Here is a 24,351-nt window from a genome sequence, read left to right on the forward strand (position 1 = left end):
TTTCTTGGTTTCTTTAACTGTGCGACACTTTCTACGGAGGCATGAATTGTTGTGTCTAAGGTTCTGCTCCCAGTACAGAGGAGCATGGGCTTACAATAATTGTGGGTTCAAATTCCAGATTCATCATAATTACCTTTTTGTCAGCACCCAACTGCTTGTGACCATCGTCCTGGACCTGCATCATTTGGGGCCAACCTTCCACTTAGCTGACATGCCTTGGCCCAACTGAAATACTGTTCACAGCCAATCTCATTCAAATCATGTCTTTTATTAAATGTGATACATTTCTGGATTGAGGTCTGAGGATATGAGGTAATGTCAGGTGATCTGAGTGGGTTCTTGAACAACCCTGATGTCAGCTTTCTAGAACAATTTCCCTAGCCCCATCATATTAATAGATGTTAAAAGATGGTACTTCTAGTTACCCTGTCTGGCCCTCGGCATTAAGGGGCTAAAAGGAGGACTTGTTGGTACACTGTGTCTGAGTGGGATATTCATGTTTTAAACTGCGGCAAGGTATCTCTGGGCTAGCACTATAAATCGGTCTGGACTAGTACAAGCAGCCACATGCTTGTTGCTATACAAGTGCAATAATCTATATTTCACCTCACCTTCGTGAACAATTTCGATACATGAAGTTCAGAATTGACAGGGTATATAAAATATCTACAACAATAAAAAGCCCAGCTGTCATTGTATACGGTGAGAAAAGTTGGATTAAGTTAATCAAAATACATAAATCATGCTGGTCTGCAGGTTGCCCAAACCTTGACGCAGGTTTGCTGATCAGAATGTTCACCTGATGTCGATGGAAGGGTCCTTACACAGGTATCGGTCAACAGATCTGATCTTAATGCGACTGTGTTAACAGCTGTATTAAAGCCAACTTACACACTCCAGGGGCACAGATGGCCAGTCATCTAAGGTGCAGGAATTGGCTGTGCAGAGTTGCATACCTTAGACTTGCCAAGACCTATGCATGTGGGTTCAAATTCCAGTTCACCTCAACTGTTTCCAACACAATACTCGTACTCCAGTGGTTAACACTTTCTGAATGTCTTCATGCTTTCCTCCCACATCGAGCCAAGACGCCGTGACGAAACTGGAGTACAGGTCAAAGCAGCGTAAAATGACCTACTCTCTGAGGGAATAATCCAAACAAGGGACCAAACACAGTAGCTTTACCTCACCCTTTATTCTCAGACGTCTACATCCTGATGAAGTACTAGCACTCGTCCTCTGACTTTCAGAAGTTTCTTCCTGGGTCTCGCAATTCCTTAGGTCCAACATCTGCAACCACTTCAGACTCGATACAAGTGAAATACTTGCTCACATGTGACGCGCAAATTTAATGGTCCCTGGTATTCATTTGGCAATATATAACCATGCTCACTCCATGAAAGTTGGTTAGAGGAGAACACTATTATTACTTTGATTAGTGTACATTTAATGCATTCTGTTACCCTGACTTGGTCAACCTTACCTCTGCCACTGAATGCTAGATTGTCTTCCAAAAGTTCTTTCAACAAATTCTGTTTATTGTCCATTTCACTTGTAGACATTTAGGTAACATATTCCATGAAATTGTTAATTTTTCAATACAAAAAGTGACTCCTTGCTATTTGATAGGCTGACAAAGCAATTATTTGTGTTAATGCTTCTCGCAGATTACTGTTTTCTGATTGGCTAGTAATAGTGGGCGTGGCTTGTGTTGTAATATTTTGCTGAACTATGTCACTGATTTTGTTTTACAATCACACTCATTTACTAATAGTCCAGTGGTGGACACGAGATGGATCAAAGTGTCAATCACAAATTATACGCCCCGATTATGTTTCTAGGTTTGTCAGCACCATACCCGTGCTACTGGGTTTCACCAAAGTGGTAAACGTCTGAGACCTGCATCACTTCGGGCTTTCCTCCAACATTAAGTTGACACGCCGTGATATAACTGGAATACTGTTAAAAGCGTCCGTTAAATCCAACTCACTCACAAACTATATGTGATTGAAAATAAATCCCTGGAACTGATGTTGAAAAATTGTTACAAACCCACTCAACTCAGAAAATCTGTACCACCCAGTGTTGACACCAGTAGCTTACTATACAACTATAACTACAGAATCAACAGCACACAATTCTTTGGAATCTTGCTGTGACTCAAACAAGGAATTTGTAGTGATTAATCACCAGAAAATACACGACAATGATTTCAAAAATTGAAGCATCTTTAATATGTCATTAACATACTTGACGGTAACAATCTATGGGCGTCCTCTCCCAAGTGAACACAACGCTTCGTCCCTCTCTTTAGCAATAGATTTGTCAAATCAGTAAGTCTTAAGTGCTGATGTAAATGGCTTTTATCAACACCGGCCGACAATGTTACACAAATATATTCAACACAACAGGACTGAGCCATGGAATAATCGTCCATCACATAAACTCAAGTCTGTCACCACAAACACTTGTTTGAGAGATTGCTCCTGCAGATGTATAGGCTAAATACAAGGTATTTTAACAGTTTGATTATACATGGATATCTTTTTAATGTCAGTTCAATACTTGGTGATGTTTCACGTCATTGACTCTGCATATTGTCCAAGAGGAATGTACTGCACACAAGACCGTGAAGTATTCGTGGTAGGTCTTATCCAGCACCAAGTCAAAAATATATTTTTACAGCAGCTTTGAGTCTCACAAAGGGAAACAACTCGCTTGTTGGTCATATTGCTTTTATCACCACAGGAAAACTGCAATTATCGTTTGCTTTCATCCTAACGCAGCAGTCGAGATATTCCAGCTGTAAGACGGCAGTCACTAAGTCTTCAAGCTCGGACCTGACAAACCAGTGATTGATATGAGCAGTGTTCAAACCTGTCCGGTACAAGAGCACACAATCAACCAGGTCACCGAGTCTCAGCATCCATCCATTTGGTCGCCTTGATCATAACAGGTGGCTTGGCAACAATTCTACCCTGGAATCCACACAGGACTCAACACTGACAGGAAAACTGCAGTGATGGACAATATCGGTGAATGTTCTGATTTCACTGGTCACAACATGACATGTTAAAGAACCATTAATTCATTTCATTAGAGTCCCTTACAAAGTTAACAAGACGACTATTTTTGTTTTGTATATATAATACATCACTTGCACACAATGTCACCACATAATATGTCACGGACCCTACCCCCAGCTAATGTTAAAAAAATCAGACCAAAGACATGAGTCTGTATGTTTAAGTTGCAAGTTTCACGAAGCTGTTTGATTGAACAACAGAACAAACTATTCTATATTTTCTCCAAAAGAAACTACTCCCCTTTTAGTAGGGATATTGTTTTATCTTTCTATGATAAAACCAATTCTCTTAATGTCAAGTGTATATTGAAACATATCTGTCATATCTGATTATCATTATCAACAGATGAGTAGTACCAGTATATGAGCTTTGTTTTCAAGTGATGCAGTCATATTTCCTTCAACACACTTCATATTTCTCTCGATACTACTTTCCTATGAGCTGTAAAAATCTGGGATAGAATTGGTCTTCAGCAACTCATGCTTGTCATAAGAGGCACCAACGGGATCGGGTGGTCAAGGCTGGCTGACGTGTTGATGCACCTCAGCTAACCCAATTGCAGAGATCGATGTTCATGAAGTCAATCATTGGATTGTCTGATCCTGACTCAATTATTTACAGACCACCATCATACAGCTGGAATATTGCTGAGTGCGGCGTAAAACAACGAACAAACAAACCCTTTTCCTCTGTATCTCTGGAAATATATTAGGAATTTACAAGGCCAAAATCGTCAATTTGATAAAACCAAATATTTCTTGAGATACGTTGGAAGAGGAAGAAGTTCTGATTTCAGCAGGATGTCTCCCTTCAGTTCACTTCGGATCACGATCCTACACTGAGACTTCAAAGATGATACGCTAGTTATCCACAACTGAATATCCTTGGTGATGTCCTGGTCGTCATTCCCAATTAGGGGACACATTCTCCGCAGATGTTTGAGAGAGGCGAGACTCAGCACCGGATGCATCAACTCCAGGAGCTTCTTGAGGAAAGTCGGTTGTGAGAAATTGATGGCATATTTCACCCATCGTTCGTGCATCTTGTTTCTTCGTGTATAGTTGGCACCGGCTTGGATGAGACTTATCACCACCTCAAACTCTGCATCGGTGAACCTTCTCCGGGAGCAGTTGACAAACTTGTCGAGCTCATAACACAATGGCATCTTACCTGAAACAGGGAGTCAGTTAGGAGATAAACATTAATTGTTTTCAGATTTGAGGGTGTTATTAATCATTTGATACCTGGAAATTCAATTTGGAACTAAAGGCATAAGCCAGAAGACTCAAATTCTAAATCTTCTGGGCATCGAATACTCAGTCACAACTGCAAATCCGGAAACAGAATGTTTACTGACATGATAAAATACAAAGGTTATTAGTAAATCTCTCTCTCCATGAAATCTCTCAGTTGTGAGACAGATGTGACTCCAAATGCTGTGACATCACCTTGGAATGTGACGACGTCAATGGATGACATCACATGCTTCTGCGATTACTGAAATCGCCTGATTATAAATCAAAAGTTGTTCTGATAAATGTGAATTAAGCCTCATATACGAATGGCAACGGTTTCTCAATTTGTAAGATTGTATTCATACGCACTGATAAGTCCAAAAGACTTCCAGGATCGATTTAAAAAGGTTTTTTAACCAATCAGATTACAGCAGACACTCTTACAGTGTCATGGCAAAGTTTCAAAGACCAAAATTCTCGTAATGCAATTGAAAAGAAAGTATTTTGCAGGGAAATCGGTCTTCAGCAAATATTGAGAGAAATTTGTCTTGTTGCATATATAAACCATATAATACTGAAAGAAACTAAAGAGATATCCTAACAAACATTTAATACATGAAGGTTCGTAGCTTGCAGCAATGTCTGTTAGGGGATTACTGACAATGTGGTTCTCAAAAGTAGTTAAAGTACACCCCATGTTTTCATATGACTACAGTTTATCTGTCATGCCAAAGACTTCTACCACATAGAACATTATTAAACACTATCTCCTATTATTCTAACCCGGCTGGACAGCTTGATACAGTTAGCTTGACTCCCATACTGTCAGTAGCCAGCTGGTAATCAAGGGAATTAGACTTTGCAGACCTAACGAGATGTCACCATGATAATATATTATACATGTACAAGGCAATGAGCTGGAAGCCATTTTGTCCTTTAGCATTTCCTTTGTCACGTGATCACCAAATTGAGTGGAAAATCCAGTGTTGTACCCCCTACACACAACAAGTGCTTTATGAAACAAGCCCCCAGGCTACAATTTCACTAAATCTAACCAAAAACAGCTTACCTTGCCCTTCTTATAACATTCACATAGAAATCATGTAAATAAATATTTCTTTTTTAACCCTCCTATGCTGTTTGTTAATAATCAATGTATAAACCATTCACACTGTTTTGTGAATTCAGCATAAATGCAAATATCTTCTTCTCTTTTTGGCAACTTGCTGTGAAACAGAGTTTAAAGATCAGCGATCTCATTACACAGCCGGTAGTCCTCATGCATATTTAAGTTTCTGCTAATGGAACTGCCGTCTGTAGCAACTGCTGCTGGCCCCTGTGTGGAGAGGACCATGGACAGGGATAGGAGTGAATGTGGATACAGCAAGACACTGGTCTAGTTCCTCACTACAGCTTGAACACAGCTGGGGGGCGTGTCACTTGACAGCTTTTTTCCCCAATGGTACATGAATGGTCATTTTACTGGTGCTTCCCTCAATGACGTTCAGAATAGAATTATGACTTGATCTTCATACAGCAGAACAGTGTCTGACTTCAATGAGTGATTCAGTGTAATCTAATGAAACAGCATGTGAATTATTGCATCAGTGGCAGACCACAGCCTATGTTAAGTGAGTGAGTGAGTATGGTTTTACGCCGCTTTTAGCAATATTCCAGCAATATCACGGCGGGGGACACCAGAAATGGGCTTCACACATTGTACCCATGTCAGGAATCAAACCCGGGTCTTCGGCGTGATGAGCGAACGCTTTAACCACTAGGCTACCCGACCGCCCCCCTATGTTAAGACTTAGTGGACACCTTATTTCCCTTGTCCTCTGTGTTGAAGCTAGTCCTGCTTGAAAGAGACCAGAACCTGGCAGTTAATTCAGTTCCAATTTGTTGCAAATTTGAAGCATTGAGAACTGGTTCACAATTATGCCTCCAATGCTGCTAGTCACTGAGAACTACCATCATTGGATTGTTACTTATCTTCATCACAATTTAGTCGACTCGGGATAGCGGACTAGAGTGAGGTTTGATGGTGGAGTCAGTGCTGCAGGAGTTCAAAACAAGTTGCCAAAATGAAAAGAAGATATTTGCATTTATGCTGAATGTACAAAAACAGTGTGAATGGTTGTTTATACATTGGGTATCAACAAACAGCACAGGTGGGTTGAAATAGAACTATTTATTTCCCTGTTATCAAGAAGGTCACACAGTTTAAGCAGTACAAATATATTGGCGCTGTCCCGCAGAGCAATTGTAGCATATGACTGGTATTAAGGTACGGGATTTACGACCATCTTAGCGTTACAATCGTATTATGGAATGGGGCAGTGGGCTGCAAGGAGCAGTGAAAGAGGCTTCATGATAGTGCAAGGAGCAGTGAAAGAGGCTTCGTTATAGTACAAATGTACCGATAGTTAAAAAATGTTCGGCATAGAAACTGAAAATGTGTGACTTACAAAGGGCAGGTATAGCCTGTGCAAGTTCATCATGACTTATGTGTGCAGTCAGCGATATCCCTGCTTTTTCAGTGTCCTTGAAACAGTGAGTGAATATTGTTTTACGCCGCTTTAAGCAATATTCCAGCAATACCACGGCGGGCGACACCAGAAATGGGCTTTACACATTGTACCCATGTAGGGAATCGAACCCGGGTCTTCGGCGTGACGAGTGAACGCTTTAACCACTAGGCTACCTGACCGCCCCTGTCCTTGAAACAAATCAATCCTTGGCCACACAGTACAGGGGTATAAGCAGCATTCCACACTGTCGGAGGTGAGGAGAAGTGTTGTGTAGCGTCGTTTTCAAGTTTACTGCACTTTATAGCGACGTGCATGCATCTGGGTGTGTGACTGCATATTCTAGACAGAGCTTATGCTTAGACCACTGAGATTCCATACCTCAGTGTAACATGAATACCTCACTCAGATAAAGTATACTGACTCTGAGCCAACCAGTCCTTGTTTTAGCCCCTTAATGCCGAGCGCCAGGCAGGGTAACATCAAGTACCATCTTTTAACGTCTTATGGTATGACGCGGCCCGGGATCGAACCCCCGACCCTTCCGCTCTCCAGGTAGACCCACCATTGGAGAACACTGACAACCATCAGTCAGGTCACACATTTGGACATTGTCACTCTGGTGTGCTGTTATGACAAACATTACCTATTGATGATCAGGATCCCCACAGGGAGACAAGCTTAGGGTGCTGGGACATACCTACCCTGGGTCCCATTCTACTGAGCGATCTTGGCGCTACGACTGCTGTAAATCTATGTTAAGGTATGGGTTCATAATCGTCTCAGCGCTACGACTGCTGTAAGTCTATGTTAAGGTATGGATTCATAATCGTCTCAGCGCTACGACTGCTGTAAGTCTATGTTAAAGTATGGGTTTATGATCATCTCAACACTATGAGAGTGAGTGAGTGAGTACGGTTTTACGCCACTTTTAGGAATATTCCACCAAAATATCAGGGTAGGGGACACCAGATATCTGCTTCACACATTGTAACCGTGTGGGGAATCGAAGCGGGTCTTTGGCGTGACGAGCAAAAGCTTTAACTACTCGGCTACCCCACCGCCTCGTATCAGCACTACAATTGTTGTAAGTCTTTGTTTAAGTATGGGTTTATGATCATCGCAACACTATGACTGTTGTAAACATCTTTGTTTAAGTATGGGTTTAGAAATGTCTCAGCACTACGACCATTGCAAGTCTATGTTAAAGTATGGGTTTATAAACGTCTCAGCACTACGACTGTTGCAAGTCTATGTTAAAGTATGGGTTATAAACGTCTCAGTGCTACGATTGTTGCAAGTCTATGTTAAAGTATGGGTTTATAAACGTCTCAGTGCTACGATTGTTGCAAGTCTATGTTAAAGTATGGGTTTATAAATGTCTCAGCACTACGACTGTTGCAAGTCTATGTTAAGTATGGGTTTATGATCATCGCAACACTATGAGTCTGGGTTAACGCTGCTTTTAGCAATATTCCACCAATATCACAGCGCGGGACACCAGATATGGGCTTCACGCATTGTACCTATGTGGGGAATCGAAGCCGGGTCTTCGGCAAACGCTTTAACCACTAGGCTACTCCACCGCCCCCTCAACACTATGGGTTAATAATCGTCTCAGCACTACGACCTTTGTAAATGTCTATGTTAAAGTATAGGTTTATAAACGTCTCAGCACTACGACCATTGCAAGTCTATGTTAAAGTATGGGTTTATAAATGTCTCAGCACGACTGCTGTAAGTCTATGTTAAAGTATGGGTTTATAAACGTCTCAGCGCTACGACCATTGCAAGTCTATGTTAAAGTATAGGTTTATAAATGTCTCAGCGCTATGACTGTTGTAAGTCTATGTTAAAGTATGGGTTTATAAACGTCTCAGCGCTACGACCATTGCAAGTCTATGTTAAAGTATGGGTTTATAAATGTCTCAGCGCTACGACTGTTGCAAGTCTATGTTAAAGTATGGGTTAATGTCCGTTTCAGCACTACGACCTTTGTAAATGTCTATGTTAAAGTATAGGTTAATAAACGTCTCAGCACTACGACCTTTGTAAATGTCTATGTTAAAGTATAGGTTTATAAACGTCTCAGCACTACGACCTTTGTAAATGTCTATGTTAAAGTATGGGTTTATAAACATCGCAGCGCTACGACTGTTGTAAGTCTATGTTAAAGTATGGGTTAATGTCCGTTTCAGCACAACGATTGCTCTCCATGGGGTTATGTGACCCTGGCGTAGGTCCCATCTTACCACTCTTGTCTTTGACTATTGCCGATGTGCCAGCGAGCAGCAGCTTATAGACTATCTCTCTCCTCACCACGATTCCCTGCTTGGAGTTCTTACAGATGCAGTGTAACGCTGGAACAGGAGCAGGAATATCACTGATACAACACTCGGACACACTGTCCAAATACAGATCTAAATACCAAAGACTACTAATGTATTTGTTTTACAACAAACATACTATAAAGTTTGTGGAAGAAACATGAAAAAAATAAATTAACCTCAAAGTGATTTTCTGTCCTTGATCTTTCCCTCCTGTCATGACTTTAAGGACTGATGCCAATTTCAATAAATGATTGATGCAAGTTCTTCAAATTAAGCATGATTTATTTTATTTTTTTAGAACAGAAAACATTAAAATGTTTTACCAGGATAACCAAAAAATGAATATTTTTACTGGCTTTAGAATGAGTCAAATTTGCAATATCTGTGAATAAGTATAGCTAATGCCGTTTTTAGCAATATTCCAGCAAGATCAGGGTGGGGCACCATGCAGAAATGGGTTTCACATATTGTACCAATTTGGGGAATTGATCCCGCGTCTTTGATGTGACGAGCGAACACTACCCTGATAAATAATTTGCCACATTATGCTACTAATCTTCTTCCATGTACCATTTTCATATCTGTGGCACCAGAATCCACACATGACAAAAACACTACGATAAATTAATCTAGTCAGTGTTGCAGTTGTCATAACGACTCACCTGTAAACCCATCTTCGTCCTTGAGTAATGCATTACAGGTGTGATCCAGCAACATCTGCACAATATTCAATGCTACAGTGCTGTCACTGCTGCAGGCTTCCATCAGCGCTGTTCGACCTGAACAAAAGATATCCCCACAGGGATTGTGGATTAGAATGGGCCACCAGCAACCTATGCCTGTTGTAAGATTATAAATGGATTGGGTGGTCAAGCTCAGTGACTTGGTTCATTGCATGTCATCATACTTCGTGATGGCGTGGTTGTTTCTCAGAACATCAATCATGGGTTTGCCTGGTCCACATTTTGTTATTTAGCTGGAATATTGGTGGGAGTGGAGTTTAACAAGAAGCAAACAAAAAGGAGACAGGATTTGAAATGATGAAAGCCCAGGGCCCCATTCCACAAGTGATCTCAGCACTAAGGTGATCGTTACTCCCATATTTTAACATTGGCTTACGATCATCGTACACTCAGGTGATCGTAACTCCCATATTTTAACATTGGCTTAAGATCATAGTAGGGCTCTGGTGAACATAACTCCCATACTTTAACATTGGCTTACGATCATCGTAGCCCTCAGGTGATTGTAACTCCCATACTTAAACATTGGATTACGATCATCATAGCCCTCAGGTGATCGTAATTCCCATACTTTAACATTGGCTTACGATCATCATAGCGCTCAGGTGATTGTAACTCCCATACTTAAACATTGGATTACGATCATCATAGCCCTCAGGTGATCGTAATTCCCATACTTTAACATTGGCTTACGATCATCATAGCGCTCAGGTGATTGTAACTCCCATACTTTAACATTGGATTACGATCATCATAGCCCTCAGGTGATTGTAACTCCCATACTTAAACATTGGATTACGATCATCATAGCCCTCAGGTGATTGTAACTCCCATACTTAAACATTGGATTACGATCATCATAGCCCTCAGGTGATTGTAACTCCCATACTTAAACATTGGATTACGATCATCATAGCCCTCAGGTGATTGTAACTCCCATACTTAAACATTGGATTACGATCATCATAGCCCTCAGGTGATTGTAACTCCCTTACTTAAACATTGGATTACGATCATCATTGCCCTCAGGTGATTGTAACTCCCTTACTTAAACATTGGATTACGATCATCATTGCCCTCAGGTGATTGTAACTCCCTTACTTAAACATTGGATTACGATCATCATAGCCCTCAGGTGATTGTAACTCCCTTACTTAAACATTGGATTACGATCATCATTGCCCTCAGGTGATTGTAACTCCCTTACTTAAACATTGGATTACGATCATCATAGCCCTCAGGTGATTGTAACTCCCTTACTTAAACATTGGATTACGATCATCATTGCCCTCAGGTGATTGTAACTCCCTTACTTAAACATTGGATTACGATCATCATTGCCCTCAGGTGATTGTAACTCCCTTACTTAAACATTGGATTACGATCATCATTGCCCTCAGGTGATTGTAACTCCCTTACTTAAACATTGGATTACGATCATCATAGCCCTCAGGTGATTGTAACTCCCTTACTTAAACATTGGATTACGATCATCATTGCCCTCAGGTGATTGTAACTCCCTTACTTAAACATTGGATTACGATCATCATAGCCCTCAGGTGATTGTAACTCCCTTACTTAAACATTGGATTACGATCATCATTGCCCTCAGGTGATTGTAACTCCCTTACTTAAACATTGGATTACGATCATCATTGCCCTCAGGTGATTGTAACTCCCTTACTTAAACATTGGATTACGATCATCATTGCCCTCAGGTGATTGTAACTCCCATACTTAAACATTGGATTACGATCATCATTGCCCTCAGGTGATTGTAACTCCCTTACTTAAACATTGGATAACGATCATCATTGCCCTCAGGTGATTGTAACTCCCATACTTAAACATTGGATTACGATCATCATAGCCCTCAGGTGATTGTAACTCCCTTACTTAAACATTGGATTACGATCATCATAGCCCTCAGGTGATTGTAACTCCCTTACTTAAACATTGGATTACGATCATCATTGCCCTCAGGTGATTGTAACTCCCATACTTAAACATTGGATTACGATCATCATTGCCCTCAGGTGATTGTAACTCCCATACTTAAACATTGGATTACGATCATCATTGCCCTCAGGTGATTGTAACTCCCATACTTAAACATTGGATTACGATCATCATAGCCCTCAGGTGATTGTAACACCCTTACTTAAACATTGGATTACGATCATCATTGCCCTCAGGTGATTGTAACTCCCATACTTAAACATTGGATTACGATCATCATTGCCCTCAGGTGATTGTAACTCCCATACTTAAACATTGGATTACGATCATCATTGCCCTCAGGTGATTGTAACTCCCATACTTAAACATTGGATTACGATCATCATTGCCCTCAGGTGATTGTAACTCCCTTACTTAAACATTGGATTACGATCATCATAGCCCTCAGGTGATTGTAACTCCCTTACTTAAACATTGGATTACGATCATCATAGCCCTCAGGTGATTGTAACTCCCTTACTTAAACATTGGATTACGATCATCATTGCCCTCAGGTGATTGTAACTCCCATACTTAAACATTGGATTACGATCATCATTGCCCTCAGGTGATTGTAACTCCCATACTTAAACATTGGATTACGATCATCATTGCCCTCAGGTGATTGTAACTCCCATACTTAAACATTGGATTACGATCATCATTGCCCTCAGGTGATTGTAACTCCCATACTTAAACATTGGATTACGATCATCATTGCCCTCAGGTGATTGTAACTCCCTTACTTAAACATTGGATTACGATCATCATTGCCCTCAGGTGATTGTAACTCCCATACTTAAACATTGGATTACGATCATCATTGCCCTCAGGTGATTGTAACTCCCATACTTAAACATTGGATTACGATCATCATTGCCCTCAGGTGATTGTAACTCCCTTACTTAAACATTGGATTACGATCATCATTGCCCTCAGGTGATTGTAACTCCCATACTTAAACATTGGATTACGATCATCATTGCCCTCAGGTGATTGTAACTCCCATACTTAAACATTGGATTACGATCATCATTGCCCTCAGGTGATTGTAACTCCCATACTTAAACATTGGATTACGATCATCATTGCCCTCAGGTGATTGTAACTCCCATACTTAAACATTGGATTACGATCATCATTGCCCTCAGGTGATTGTAACTCCCTTACTTAAACATTGGATTACGATCATCATTGCCCTCAGGTGATTGTAACTCCCATACTTAAACATTGGATTACGATCATCATTGCCCTCAGGTGATTGTAACTCCCATACTTAAACATTGGATTACGATCATCATTGCCCTCAGGTGATTGTAACTCCCATACTTAAACATTGGATTACGATCATCATTGCCCTCAGGTGATTGTAACTCCCATACTTAAACATTGGATTACGATCATCATTGCCCTCAGGTGATTGTAACTCCCTTACTTAAACATTGGATTACGATCATCATTGCCCTCAGGTGATTGTAACTCCCATACTTAAACATTGGATTACGATCATCATTGCCCTCAGGTGATTGTAACTCCCATACTTAAACATTGGATTACGATCATCATTGCCCTCAGGTGATTGTAACTCCCATACTTAAACATTGGATTACGATCATCATTGCCCTCAGGTGATTGTAACTCCCTTACTTAAACATTGGATTACGATCATCATTGCCCTCAGGTGATTGTAACTCCCATACTTAAACATTGGATTACGATCATCATTGCCCTAAGATCGCTTTGTGGAATGGGACTCAGGTGTCCCTGTCATAGTCCTCATACTTGAAGTAAAAATAACAGGGGTTCCTAGATCAAACTACTGAAGCCACCCCTCAAGGACAACATTGGACACAATGTATTTGGATTGTCCCCATATCTTCTAGTTCACTAAGCTTCACTGTGTATTTATGAGACAACTGAGGAATGATTTCAGCAGGAATAGATTGTGTCTTTGAATTCTTAGTTCAATTCCTGATTCATATACAACATGTTAGCAGAATATTTAACAGTGTTCAGTATCTGAATATCTCCGACTTGTTCAGTACAATTCCTGATGCAACTATGATGTTACTGGCATAATCAGAGAAACAAGATTTGGCATCTATATAAATACATCAATACTACTCAAAAGAAGTAGAGGACCATGTGAGACTAACTATAGTAATATGAAATAATCTAGTGGTCCTTAACTTCTTTTGAGTGCTATACTTAATTTTGTAAGAACAATTTCTAATCCATATATGATGGTATTGCCATTATGAAAGACAAAGGATCTATGTGAACACTCTGTCTTGTCAGTACTCATGTTTAGGACATAATTCACTATGGCTTTACCAGCATTATCCTGAGTATTGACGTCGCAGCCGATGGCCAAGAGCGCCTGGACATAATCAGCAAAGCTTCGGGATGCAATGTGCAGCGGTGAGCGACCAAATCTGTCTCTCACATCTACGTCAGCGCCAAAAAACAGTACTGATGACAGGATGTCTTTTGTCACTGAAACAAAAATATGTATATATTGATTAAACAGTCAACATTTGCTATAACAAGTTTGGATAAAGCATTGAAATGGCAGACTTAACATCCTTGAATATCCAGTGTATCAAATCTCCAGTTGATGATGATCAAAACCCTGGGCCCATTCACCACCATAGCTTTGTTTCAGAAATGATGTGACCAACTCAATCTCCCTTATAACTTACTTTCTCTCACAAGCAAACTTGACATCCACAACAAATCAAAACACTTCTCTTCTTTGGCCCTCACTCTATGAAGGTTCATACTCCAATGAACTCACACAAAGTGAAAGTCAATTCTTATAATTTTTTTATCACAATTTCTTACCTCAAAGGATGTAGGCCAAGATCTAAACACAATTTTATTTAGTATGTGTGACTTCATGTTTACACTGACAGCCATACAACAACCAGCTATATCGCAGAATAAAATAGTTCCTCAAAAAGAGAGTTGACATAAGCGTGTGGATGCATAACTTGTTCTTCAGAAACATCTTACATACATGTGTTCAAATAATATGACCATTAGATGTGAAAGATCTGTAGAGAACTACCTCAGTAATTCAGTCAAATTGACAGCACGTCGTAATACATTTACATCAAGTACAAGATGTCAAAATAGCTGACAAGATAAACGTGACGGGAGAGATTTCCTAAGTTGTTCTGAATGAACCTGTGGCGGTTACATGTGTTAGTCATCATTGATCAAATGGCCGATCATTGAAAGGTGATTAAAGATGCGTCAAACAGACACTAAGGTAAATTCATAGATTGCTGGAGACGGTCAGTGTCAGCCTAGACACAGATCGAGTCGATACTAGGATAGTTTAGATGAGCATTTCTTCGTTTGTTCATTAGGATAGGCCCTAGCAAGGATATTCGTAAACAATCATGTAGTCACGCTCTCTGACTTTTCTCAATGTATACTGAAACACTGAGACCAGGAATAAAGGTTCTAAATGATCAGAAAGAACACTTATGTATGTTTTTGTGCTAGGGAATTCCCAGGGGTTTCCCCAGGAATGTGGAAGTAGTCCGTCAGTGTTTACGTCGTTCCAAGAACATGGTCTCGTGAAAAACGTATGAACGTCAAATTGTGTCGTTCATACACTTATGAATGTCAATTTCGCGGTCATGTGACAGACCTCTAGTCCAATGGAAAAGCCGCATATCGTGTAAACTTCAAATTAAAAATTTATATCATAATGGAACGTACAGAAATTTATGTTCAGAACAAACACTCTCATATCGAACTTACGGATTTAACAAACTGTTTTTGGTCCCATCCATTTATTGTATATATGCTTATAACAAACTATGGTTATAACAAACTAAAATTAGTGGTCCTTTGGAGTTCGTTATAACTGTAGTTTACTGTATTAGAATACAATGCATGCACTTTGCTGAATTAATCAAGTGCAATGCAGATTTGGGTAGAGACTGCTAGGAAAACACCATGGACGGCCTGTAACTCTGTATAGTGACAACTCAATATCAAAATGGTTTCTAGGGAGCTGCACAGAGATACGGGTTCCCCAGCTAAAGTGAATGGAGACATAACACACCGGACAGTCAAGAATTGTAGACGTCACTGAATAATGCAATTTTACTAGGGCCACAACAAATACACTATGAGGTGAATACGATTCATATCACGGATATAGGGTAACAAATACGAATAATAATTCACGAATACAATAACAAGTCAGCAGTTGATGTATTATTTGTTATATTCAGTGAAATAATAACATAAATTATTTGACATGGTTGGTTAATTATTAATATATTATACATTTATATACTGCATTTATCCAGGTACTAGTATCTGCTCAAATGCGACAATGACCAGTGACCACAGTACTGTCAAATTAATTATTATAAGAGTTTTGTCTTATCTATGCATATATGTTCTTATGGATATTTTTAGGTATAGGGAATGTAAATGCACATGATTGCATATTCATAAATATTTGATTCTAGTGGCCATGAATAACGAATTCAATTCATGAATGGATACATTTCTATTCACCGAATACGCGAGTGAATCGTAACACCCCTGAATTTGACATGGACGTGATTCTAAACTCGTACAGACAACTTGGGAAAACAATGTAAGATGAGGTCATGTTTACCCCCTTGCTGCTGGTTCATCCCAGTGATGATGTGCAGTAGGTACGCATTGGAATCATCTTTGAAGTTGGGATCAGTTCCCTTCCCAAGCAGTCGGTTCACCTTCTCCAGGTTTCTCTTCCGTACGGCATCCAACAACCCCCGCTGGTTGTCCGACAGCCGCTGGCTCTTCCAGTACTCCACCATCTCACCTGCCTCCTGTTGGAGAGAAAGGTAACTATGATAGGCATATATGCTGGTCCTGCATGTTACCACTGGTGGAATAAATATCCTAGGGCTAAAGTTTTTTTTACCTTTCTACGACCTACCATTATTAAGTTGTTATTTGAAATTGCCAACGGCTGCGACAGAAGTACTTTCCAAAACATTTAATAGGAAGCTGCAATTAGCTGATGCTGAGTTTAGCCATAATCACTCATTGCGCTTACTGACATCAAATGTGTCAATTGATTTGAAGAAACCATTGACTGACCAATCAAAATGAAGTATTTTCCAAAGTATAAGTAGCTACATTTGAGTTTTACGCCACTTTGAACAATGTTTCTGTCATATAAGCGTGTCAGCAAAACGCATGTGGAAGTCCAAAGTGATGCAGAATGTAGACATTTACCCCCTTCTCACAAATATGAGCACAGTAATTGTGCTGACAAATCAAAGATTCGAATCCACAATCAGGAGAACCTAATACGACAAGGGACGTAAATCTTTACAGTGAATTTTGATGCCTTTGACGACTGGGCCACCCATGCTGTGGTGGGATGTATTCAAATGTATGTTTGTTTCATTTTGATGGAGCTTCAGTTTTAAACGCTACATTGTTAATGGTATATCTCTACATTGAAATGACATGGAAACATGTTAGTTTGTAGAAAGCATTCAGCACATGTGTCTACCACAACGATAATTCACGAAAGTGACACACCCGATACAAGCACTGCAGGTGTGCTGAACACAGTCGGGCGGTTCCACACACGATAGAAAGACATGTTTTCCTGAAGATGACATCTTGACAGTTGTGATAACCGTTTCTATACAATTGTGCACAAGTACAATACTTTAAAGCATAACCGCAGTCACATTTACAGCGAAAAGGGATAAATAATAACCTTGATCTCATGTTGAAGATCTCTTGAGGTAGCCATATTTGTTGACAAGTGAAAATGAGGCTGTGAAATGAGTTCTAATGAATAATTACCGCGTAAAGTGAAATATATCAACGATATTTATAACAAATGTAGTTAAGTAGCCATATAAAGCGTACATATTAACTGAATATACCTTAAAACAATGAAATAAAACGAACTTGGTAAGTCTCAATGTTTAGATTAATGACAATGTAGTTTATCGACTGGTATGTACTATGATCATTTGACAGATGCACGTGCAAAAGGAAAATCCCGTGCTTCATGTGACGTAGATAGACTGTTTGACTGCTTATTTATTGGAAGCACTATTGGTAAGTGTCATTTCTCTCTGCACCAAAGTAAATATTATATTTATTTACATGTGACAGACCGTTTTATAAATGCCGACTGTTGGTACCAATTGGAATGTCTGGTCAAAATGACCGCGTAAGAATATTACTTGTCTGTTATCAACTGCTAATTGGGTGTAGCACTTCCGATTATTGGAGTAAATGTTAAACATGTACTCATGCAGTATTCTATCTGTCAGTGAAATAGATATGACAGTGCTCTACTTCGTAGGCATTGATATATATACCAGCTATGTGTAATGTATATATGTCACGATGTCAACAATACATGATACCAGGTAGAAACACTTGCCTGTTGGGAATAACGTGAGATAAAGAGGTATGATGTGATATTGCGATGGAATTGGCCGAGAGCCGCGATGGGGTCCTACATCTAGGGTCATGTCTTGACTGAAGAACCCAATCGCGGCTCTCGGCAATGATGAAATATGTTAATGTCTAACAATATGAAAAGAATTCTTAAAGATTTATGAGCTTATTGAGCAAAGCGCTTATTACATGAAGTCTGAAGTCTTGTTAGGCCATAATAACATCCATGATATTAAATACTGTAATTCAGATTATACTTCCCATTAACCAAATTAACTACAAAAACAAAATCCATCCATCCATCCCACATGTAAAAATCATTTAAATGAAATTCTTATGATTAATGGCAAGGTCACACAAAAATACACATTATTTAAATGTTTAAACAGTTTAACCTAAATTACCTTAATCTGCAAAATGAAATATTGATTTGACGTAATAAGCGCCCAGGGCGCTCTCAAAACTAGAAATAGGGGGCTCTTCTTAGAATATTATTTTGGTGAAAAAAACAGAGTTGAAAGATACATTTCGTGGTTTATATTCGACAGATATATTTTTCCAGAATTTAATTACCAATAATAAAGGGTGCATATTACACATGAGTGTGTATTATATGCGAATAAAGGTCGGAAGGGGTGCTTATTGGGATTGTTCACTAGCCAATATACAATGTATTAGCAAATCTCGCCGTGGGCGCTTATTAGAGCGGGGTGCTTATTACGTTAAATAAGGTACACATTATTTAAATGTTAAAACAGATTAACCTAAATTACCTTAATCTGCAAAATGAAATAAATACTGATCTTGCTTGTAAATGAGAAACTTTGTTGTACACATTAAGCAGTGCTGGTAACACATTATGAAAATGTTTAAACTAAATAGTGGATATAGGAATTTATGCCTTGGCCATGCAGTGTGTTATGAATACATACCATCAATTAGTACAGTGAATATGCAGTGCATCCTTCTAGCACATAGTCCCAAGTGAAATTGTCATGTTTAATAAATCTTTGTTACTAAGTAATGGTATTTTATGTATATATGTGGACGTTCTTAACAGTTATCATCCGGAATTGGGCATTTCTGACCTTTTCAAAATCAATAACAACACCAAAAATGAACCCACAGTACAGTACATGGTAAGACACATTTGTGCCATTTCTCACCATTTAGGCATCTATATATGTGAGTGAATTTTGCTTAAAACTGCAGACAGCAATATTCCAGGTCTATAAGAGCAGTCAAGTCGGGACCAGGCTAACCAAAAGCTGAGCTGATTGGGATGCCCCTGGTTTTTTTTGTAGGCTATGATTTCTGGGATTACCGTTTTTGTGAACACCCGGTGTCATCAAACAGCGTCAAACCATATTCACTCACTACACTGATTGTTACACACCACACATCGTCTTTGGTAGGCTTAAGAAATATTAACGGTGACTAAATGAATCAGGTGGTCAGACTCAGTGACTTGGTTGATAGCAAGTCATCATACCCTCATGATAGGGAACATTGCTCACAATGTGAATCACTGAATTGTCTGGTCATATTGCTGGAATACTGCTGAGTCCTGCAGTAAGCAAAAAACATGTATAAACAAGCATAAAAAATGATGAATGGTTGGTCAGATTTATAACAAAGTACAAAGAAAATGTCACAATGTTAAGGGTGCCAACCCCCTTATGGTATGCCGGATGCAGAGCCCTGTTAGAGTGGTATTCTGGGTGCCACAGTGCAGTACGCTGGATGACAAGAAATGTACATAGATGCCAATATTGCAATGTTGAAATATATTTTTTATCTTTTCTTCTTGCAAAATATGTGTGTAAAATCCCAGTCAATGTACTTGCGCCAGTCTATTTAACTTGATATGACTTGAGAGTTCTTAATATGTTTGATGCCAAGACAAATTTAATGGTGTGATGGAGCCCCCTTATTCAGTTGGCTGGGATAAAAAGTGTTGTTTTTTCTAAGTTTCAGATGGCAGAAAACTTGTGGACTATTAAAACAGGATAATCAAATAGTGCAACACTTTGAGACACCACTGAGGGATAATATTTGTTTATGAGATGATTGTGAATAGTTTCTGTTCAATTAAGACCCAATTATTGGCTGTTATAAGAAATTTATCTGGTATGTTCAAACCAAGTGCCCTTGGCAACAAATTGGGAAACAAATACTTTTTGTTCTAAATTGGGATTTTCTTAAAAATGCATATTTTCTTACTTTCAGGGGTGTTTTAATATTTCATTCAGTGCAAAGATGTATAACTAATCATTAAGGCCTTTTCTTGTTTATTGGTCCTGTTATCAGTGTAAAGCAAGTCACCTCTGCCAAGCAATAACAATAGTTTTTACTGTAATAAGATTTGTTGGCAAAAATCTATTATTCCAATTTGGCAATTTTCATGACATTCACTTCAGACTTTGGGTCGAATATTGGCCCCTGAGCTGCTCTAGATACATCCTTTGATATTTTTTTCTACTTATGTGGGCTGGCTTCGTTTGGGTCTTTTGGGGGATTTGTTTTATTTTCATGTACCGTTTCCATAGCAATTTTTAATTATGACCCATAAAACTTTCTTTCTGCTTCGTTGAGTATGTAAACGAGGGTCTGACTGCAGACATGTATTCTCAATTAAGTAATTCCGATTCTCAAAGAAGACAAACTTCTCTGCAGGGTGGGCATCTATATTGATTTAGTTGGTGATGCTAATGTTCAGATGGGGAAGAGTTGCACGCTTGCATCACTCACAGTCTGGGCTGTTCGCCACATTAGTGACGATCACAACCATGCTAACTTTCTCGGGGAAGCATTCACATTTAATTACTGCTTTCTTCTCACTTAGTCATACAAGGTGATCTAGTAAAAAGTAATATTGATGGGATCATTTTCACTTCTCATTAATTTTCCATTTTGGGGGAGAAGTATGGATTCTGTTCAAATAAAATTGTTCGTTTAATTGTGATATATGAATGAAGGTTCTTTGAGGGATAGAATGTGTGGTTGAAGTTTGTAGCCCAATTTATCATAATATTTGAAATGCATACAAGATTCTTAAATACCATGAATTTTAGGTTAACTGGTTTCCGTATTGAATATTACTATTTGTTAAGACTATGATTGAATTGCATGTGAATTTCTTTTTATTGAAACTAGATTTGTCATTTTAATTCTAACCTGTGACCTGTGAATGCGGCTAGGGTTAACATTTCTCAGGCAATCATATTTAGCTTTTCAGTTGGTATGGCACTCGAACTGTTAAACGAGAATGGATTTATATTTTTTGTAAATTGAGTTATTTGAATTTGATACAACAAAAAACAGAACAGATGTAACAACATCAGAATACTGTAAGAAGTATTATCCCAGTGGACTGGTAATTCTTAACACAATAAATTTGATATTTCGCTTGAAACACAGGCAGAACAGTGGACAAGTTCGACATTAATGATGCATGAAAATTAAAGCCAGACACTGGGTGTGTGTAGCAGTGATGGCGATACTGATTAACTGTTGCAGGTCAAATGCTGTGTTATTTCAGTCATTTACTTGGATTACATTATGCTTGGATTATATTATAGGGGATTGGAAATATTGGCTGCTATATACACCTGTGGTATTACTTCTTGTGGCATAGAGGGCACGGGCGGCCCAGTCGTCTAAGGCGCCGCATTTGCTGTGCAGAGTGGCGTCCCTTGGGCATGCCAGAAACCTATGATCATGATGATTGTGGGTTCATATCCCGGTTCGCCCCGATTATGTTTCTAGGTTTGTCAGCACCATTCCCATGCTCGTGGGTTTCACCGAAGTGGTAAACGTCTGAGACCTGCATTACTTCGGGCTTTCCTCCCACATTAAGCTGACGCCGTGATATAACTGTAATATTGTTAAAAGCGGCGTTAAAACCCAACTCACTCGCTCACACTGACATTAATAGGGAAAAACTCATGATGTTGAAAAGATTATTGCCCTTTGTAGTTTGGTGGAAACACAGTGCGGTATGTATAATGTGTGTTGCAGCATTCGGGGGTTCGTTTTTAGTAATATACTCAGATTGGATAGTCGCTCATTCTCATTGTGGAAAATGAAATTTATACCTCATATTCTTAGGTAATATTTCCAATACTTAAAACAAGTCTTCTGTTTCATTCTGCTTGTCTTAACTGTGGTGTGAACTGTTAGGTTAATTGTCGGGTTAGCCTTGTCTGTCTGTTTGTAGAGCCCACCCTTGACAATCCGGGTTAGAATAGGTCTTTAGCAACCCATGCTTGTGGTAAGAGGTGACTATGCTTGTTGTAAGAGGCAAACAAACAGATCGGGTGGCCAGGCTCACTGAATTCGTTGATGCATGTCATCGTATCCCATTTGCCAGGATCAATGCTCATGATATGAATCACTGGATTATCTGGTCCAATTATTCACAGACTGCTGTCTTATAGCTGGAATATTGCTGAGTGCGGTGTTAAACAAGAAACAAACAAAATATTTGAGAGCCCTGGACCCCGTACCACAAATCGATCTTAGCGCTACGGTGATTGTAACTCCCATATTTTAATACATGTAAGATGCACTTACATCACTTTGTGGGATGGGCCTGAGGGGCCAATGGGGATTTCAAATTGAATTGAGCCCTGGCAACGTATGCTTGTCGTATGAGGCAACCATATGCATGAATGGACAGGCTTGAAGACTGAGTTGGTTGTGTGTCATCATACCCTCAGAGCGTGGATTGTTGCTCAATAAATCTATCACTGGATTGTCTGGTCCGGACTTGATTATCAACAGGCTGCTGTCATACAGCTGGAATATTGCTGAGTGTGGCTTTTCCCAACAAACAAATGTACTGTTATGTACATTTTATGATGTAACTATGGTGTTAAACAACAATACAAATAGCCCCAAGGAGATAATTTGAGTGGGGTTTCCCCATAGTTGACCAGTGTTGACCACTGAGACATACTGGAGGCTGAAGAAAGGCCATAATGACTACCAATAGTTGTAATAAACAGTGCACATGCTCTCAAGTCCAGTGCTAATAACAGACAATCATTGAACTTGTTGAGAGAGAAACGTCAGTTGAATTTAATCAGCATATACTACAATTGAATTAGTTTGAATGATTCAAACAGTCTTGATATATTTGTTTGATTGAGCTTGCAGTGGATGCTATTTTGATCCATTCTAATATTTGATTGATAAAGTATGTAATACTTGGTGGTTCAGTAAAACACTGCTGTAGGCCAAGACCATTTTCCAAACAGCATTCTTAGCGCTAAGACGACCGTAACTCCTATGCTTCAACATAACACCTGTGAAGTTCTGAGTTAGAATTGGGATCGGGTGGTCAGACTCACTGACTTGGTTGGTGCATGTCGTCATATCCCAATTGCGTAGATTGAGGCTCATGATGTCAATGACTGGATTGTCTGGTCCAGATTAGATTATTTACAGTTCCATCACACAGCTGGAATAATGCCAAGTGCAGTAATGCTACAACAACGAATAAACAAGCAAACTTTAACATGGATTTATGGCAGTTGTAGCATTGAGATTGCTATGTGGCACAGGCCCCAGGACAAGTCAACTGCACTTAGCCAGTGTTCAATCCTCCATGGGGGGCACTGGTGGCCCAGTCGTCTAAGGTGCCACTTTTCGCCGTGCAGAGTTGCGTCCCTTGGGCACGCCAGAAACCTATGATTGTGGGTTCGAATCCCGGTTTGCCCCGATTATGTTTCTAGGTTTGTCAGCACCATACCCGTGCTCGTGTGTTTCACCGAAGTGGTAAATGTCTGAGACCTGCATCACTTCGGGCTTTCCTTCCACATTAAGCTGACCCGCCATGATATAACTGGAATACTGTTAAAAGCGGCGTTAAACCCTACTCACTCACTCACTCCTTCATGTCCTTTGTGCTGAGTCCAGGGCAGAAGGGTCCCATGTATCCCATGGGGAGGCCATCACTGTAAATGTATGTTTTGGGC

The 24,351-nt window shown here is 39.6% G+C and overlaps 2 protein-coding genes across 3 annotated transcripts in view; one reads left to right on the forward strand and one right to left on the reverse strand.

Annotated features, from left to right (window-relative positions):
* Positions 1–2,210: 2,210 nt before the first annotated feature.
* LOC124142465 (serine/threonine-protein phosphatase 6 regulatory ankyrin repeat subunit C-like) lies at positions 2,211–17,730 on the reverse strand. Its single transcript, XM_046510940.2, has 6 exons — positions 17,673–17,730; positions 16,569–16,764; positions 14,255–14,416; positions 9,842–9,958; positions 9,102–9,209; positions 2,211–4,256 (listed from the first exon to the last, which is right to left on the reverse strand). Exons 1-6 carry the CDS (start codon positions 17,706–17,708, stop codon positions 3,820–3,822), a joined length of 1,056 nt encoding a protein of 351 aa, XP_046366896.2. The 5' UTR covers positions 17,709–17,730; the 3' UTR covers positions 2,211–3,819.
* A 209-nt stretch (positions 17,731–17,939) lies between these two features.
* LOC124142467 overlaps positions 17,940–24,351 on the forward strand; it is a 94,020-nt gene continuing 87,608 nt past the window's right edge. The window contains exon 1 of one of the 2 annotated variants that reach the window (XM_048389613.1): positions 17,940–18,022. The gene's annotated coding sequence lies outside the window, so the exon portion shown is untranslated. The remainder of the gene's footprint in view (positions 18,023–24,351) is intronic. The other variant, XM_046510945.2, reaches the window with a different exon arrangement.

Source organism: Haliotis rufescens, unplaced genomic scaffold, assembly GCF_023055435.1.
Source record: "Haliotis rufescens isolate VD_foot unplaced genomic scaffold, xgHalRufe1.0.p SCAF_8, whole genome shotgun sequence".
In the NCBI taxonomy this organism is placed as follows: Eukaryota; Metazoa; Mollusca; class Gastropoda; order Lepetellida; family Haliotidae; genus Haliotis; species Haliotis rufescens.

Bases quoted from the DNA above. Each gene is read 5' to 3' on its own strand.
- LOC124142465 (XM_046510940.2), bottom strand. From the start codon at position 17,708: ATGGCTACCTCAAGAGATCTTCAACATGAGATCAAG. The intron at 16,765-17,672 runs GTTATTATTTAT...TCTCTCCAACAG, and splicing joins ATCTTCAACATGAGATCAAG to GAGGCAGGTGAGATGGTGGA. The intron at 4,257-9,101 runs GTAAGATGGGAC...TCCCTGTTTCAG, and splicing joins AATAGTCAAAGACAAGAGTG to GTAAGATGCCATTGTGTTAT.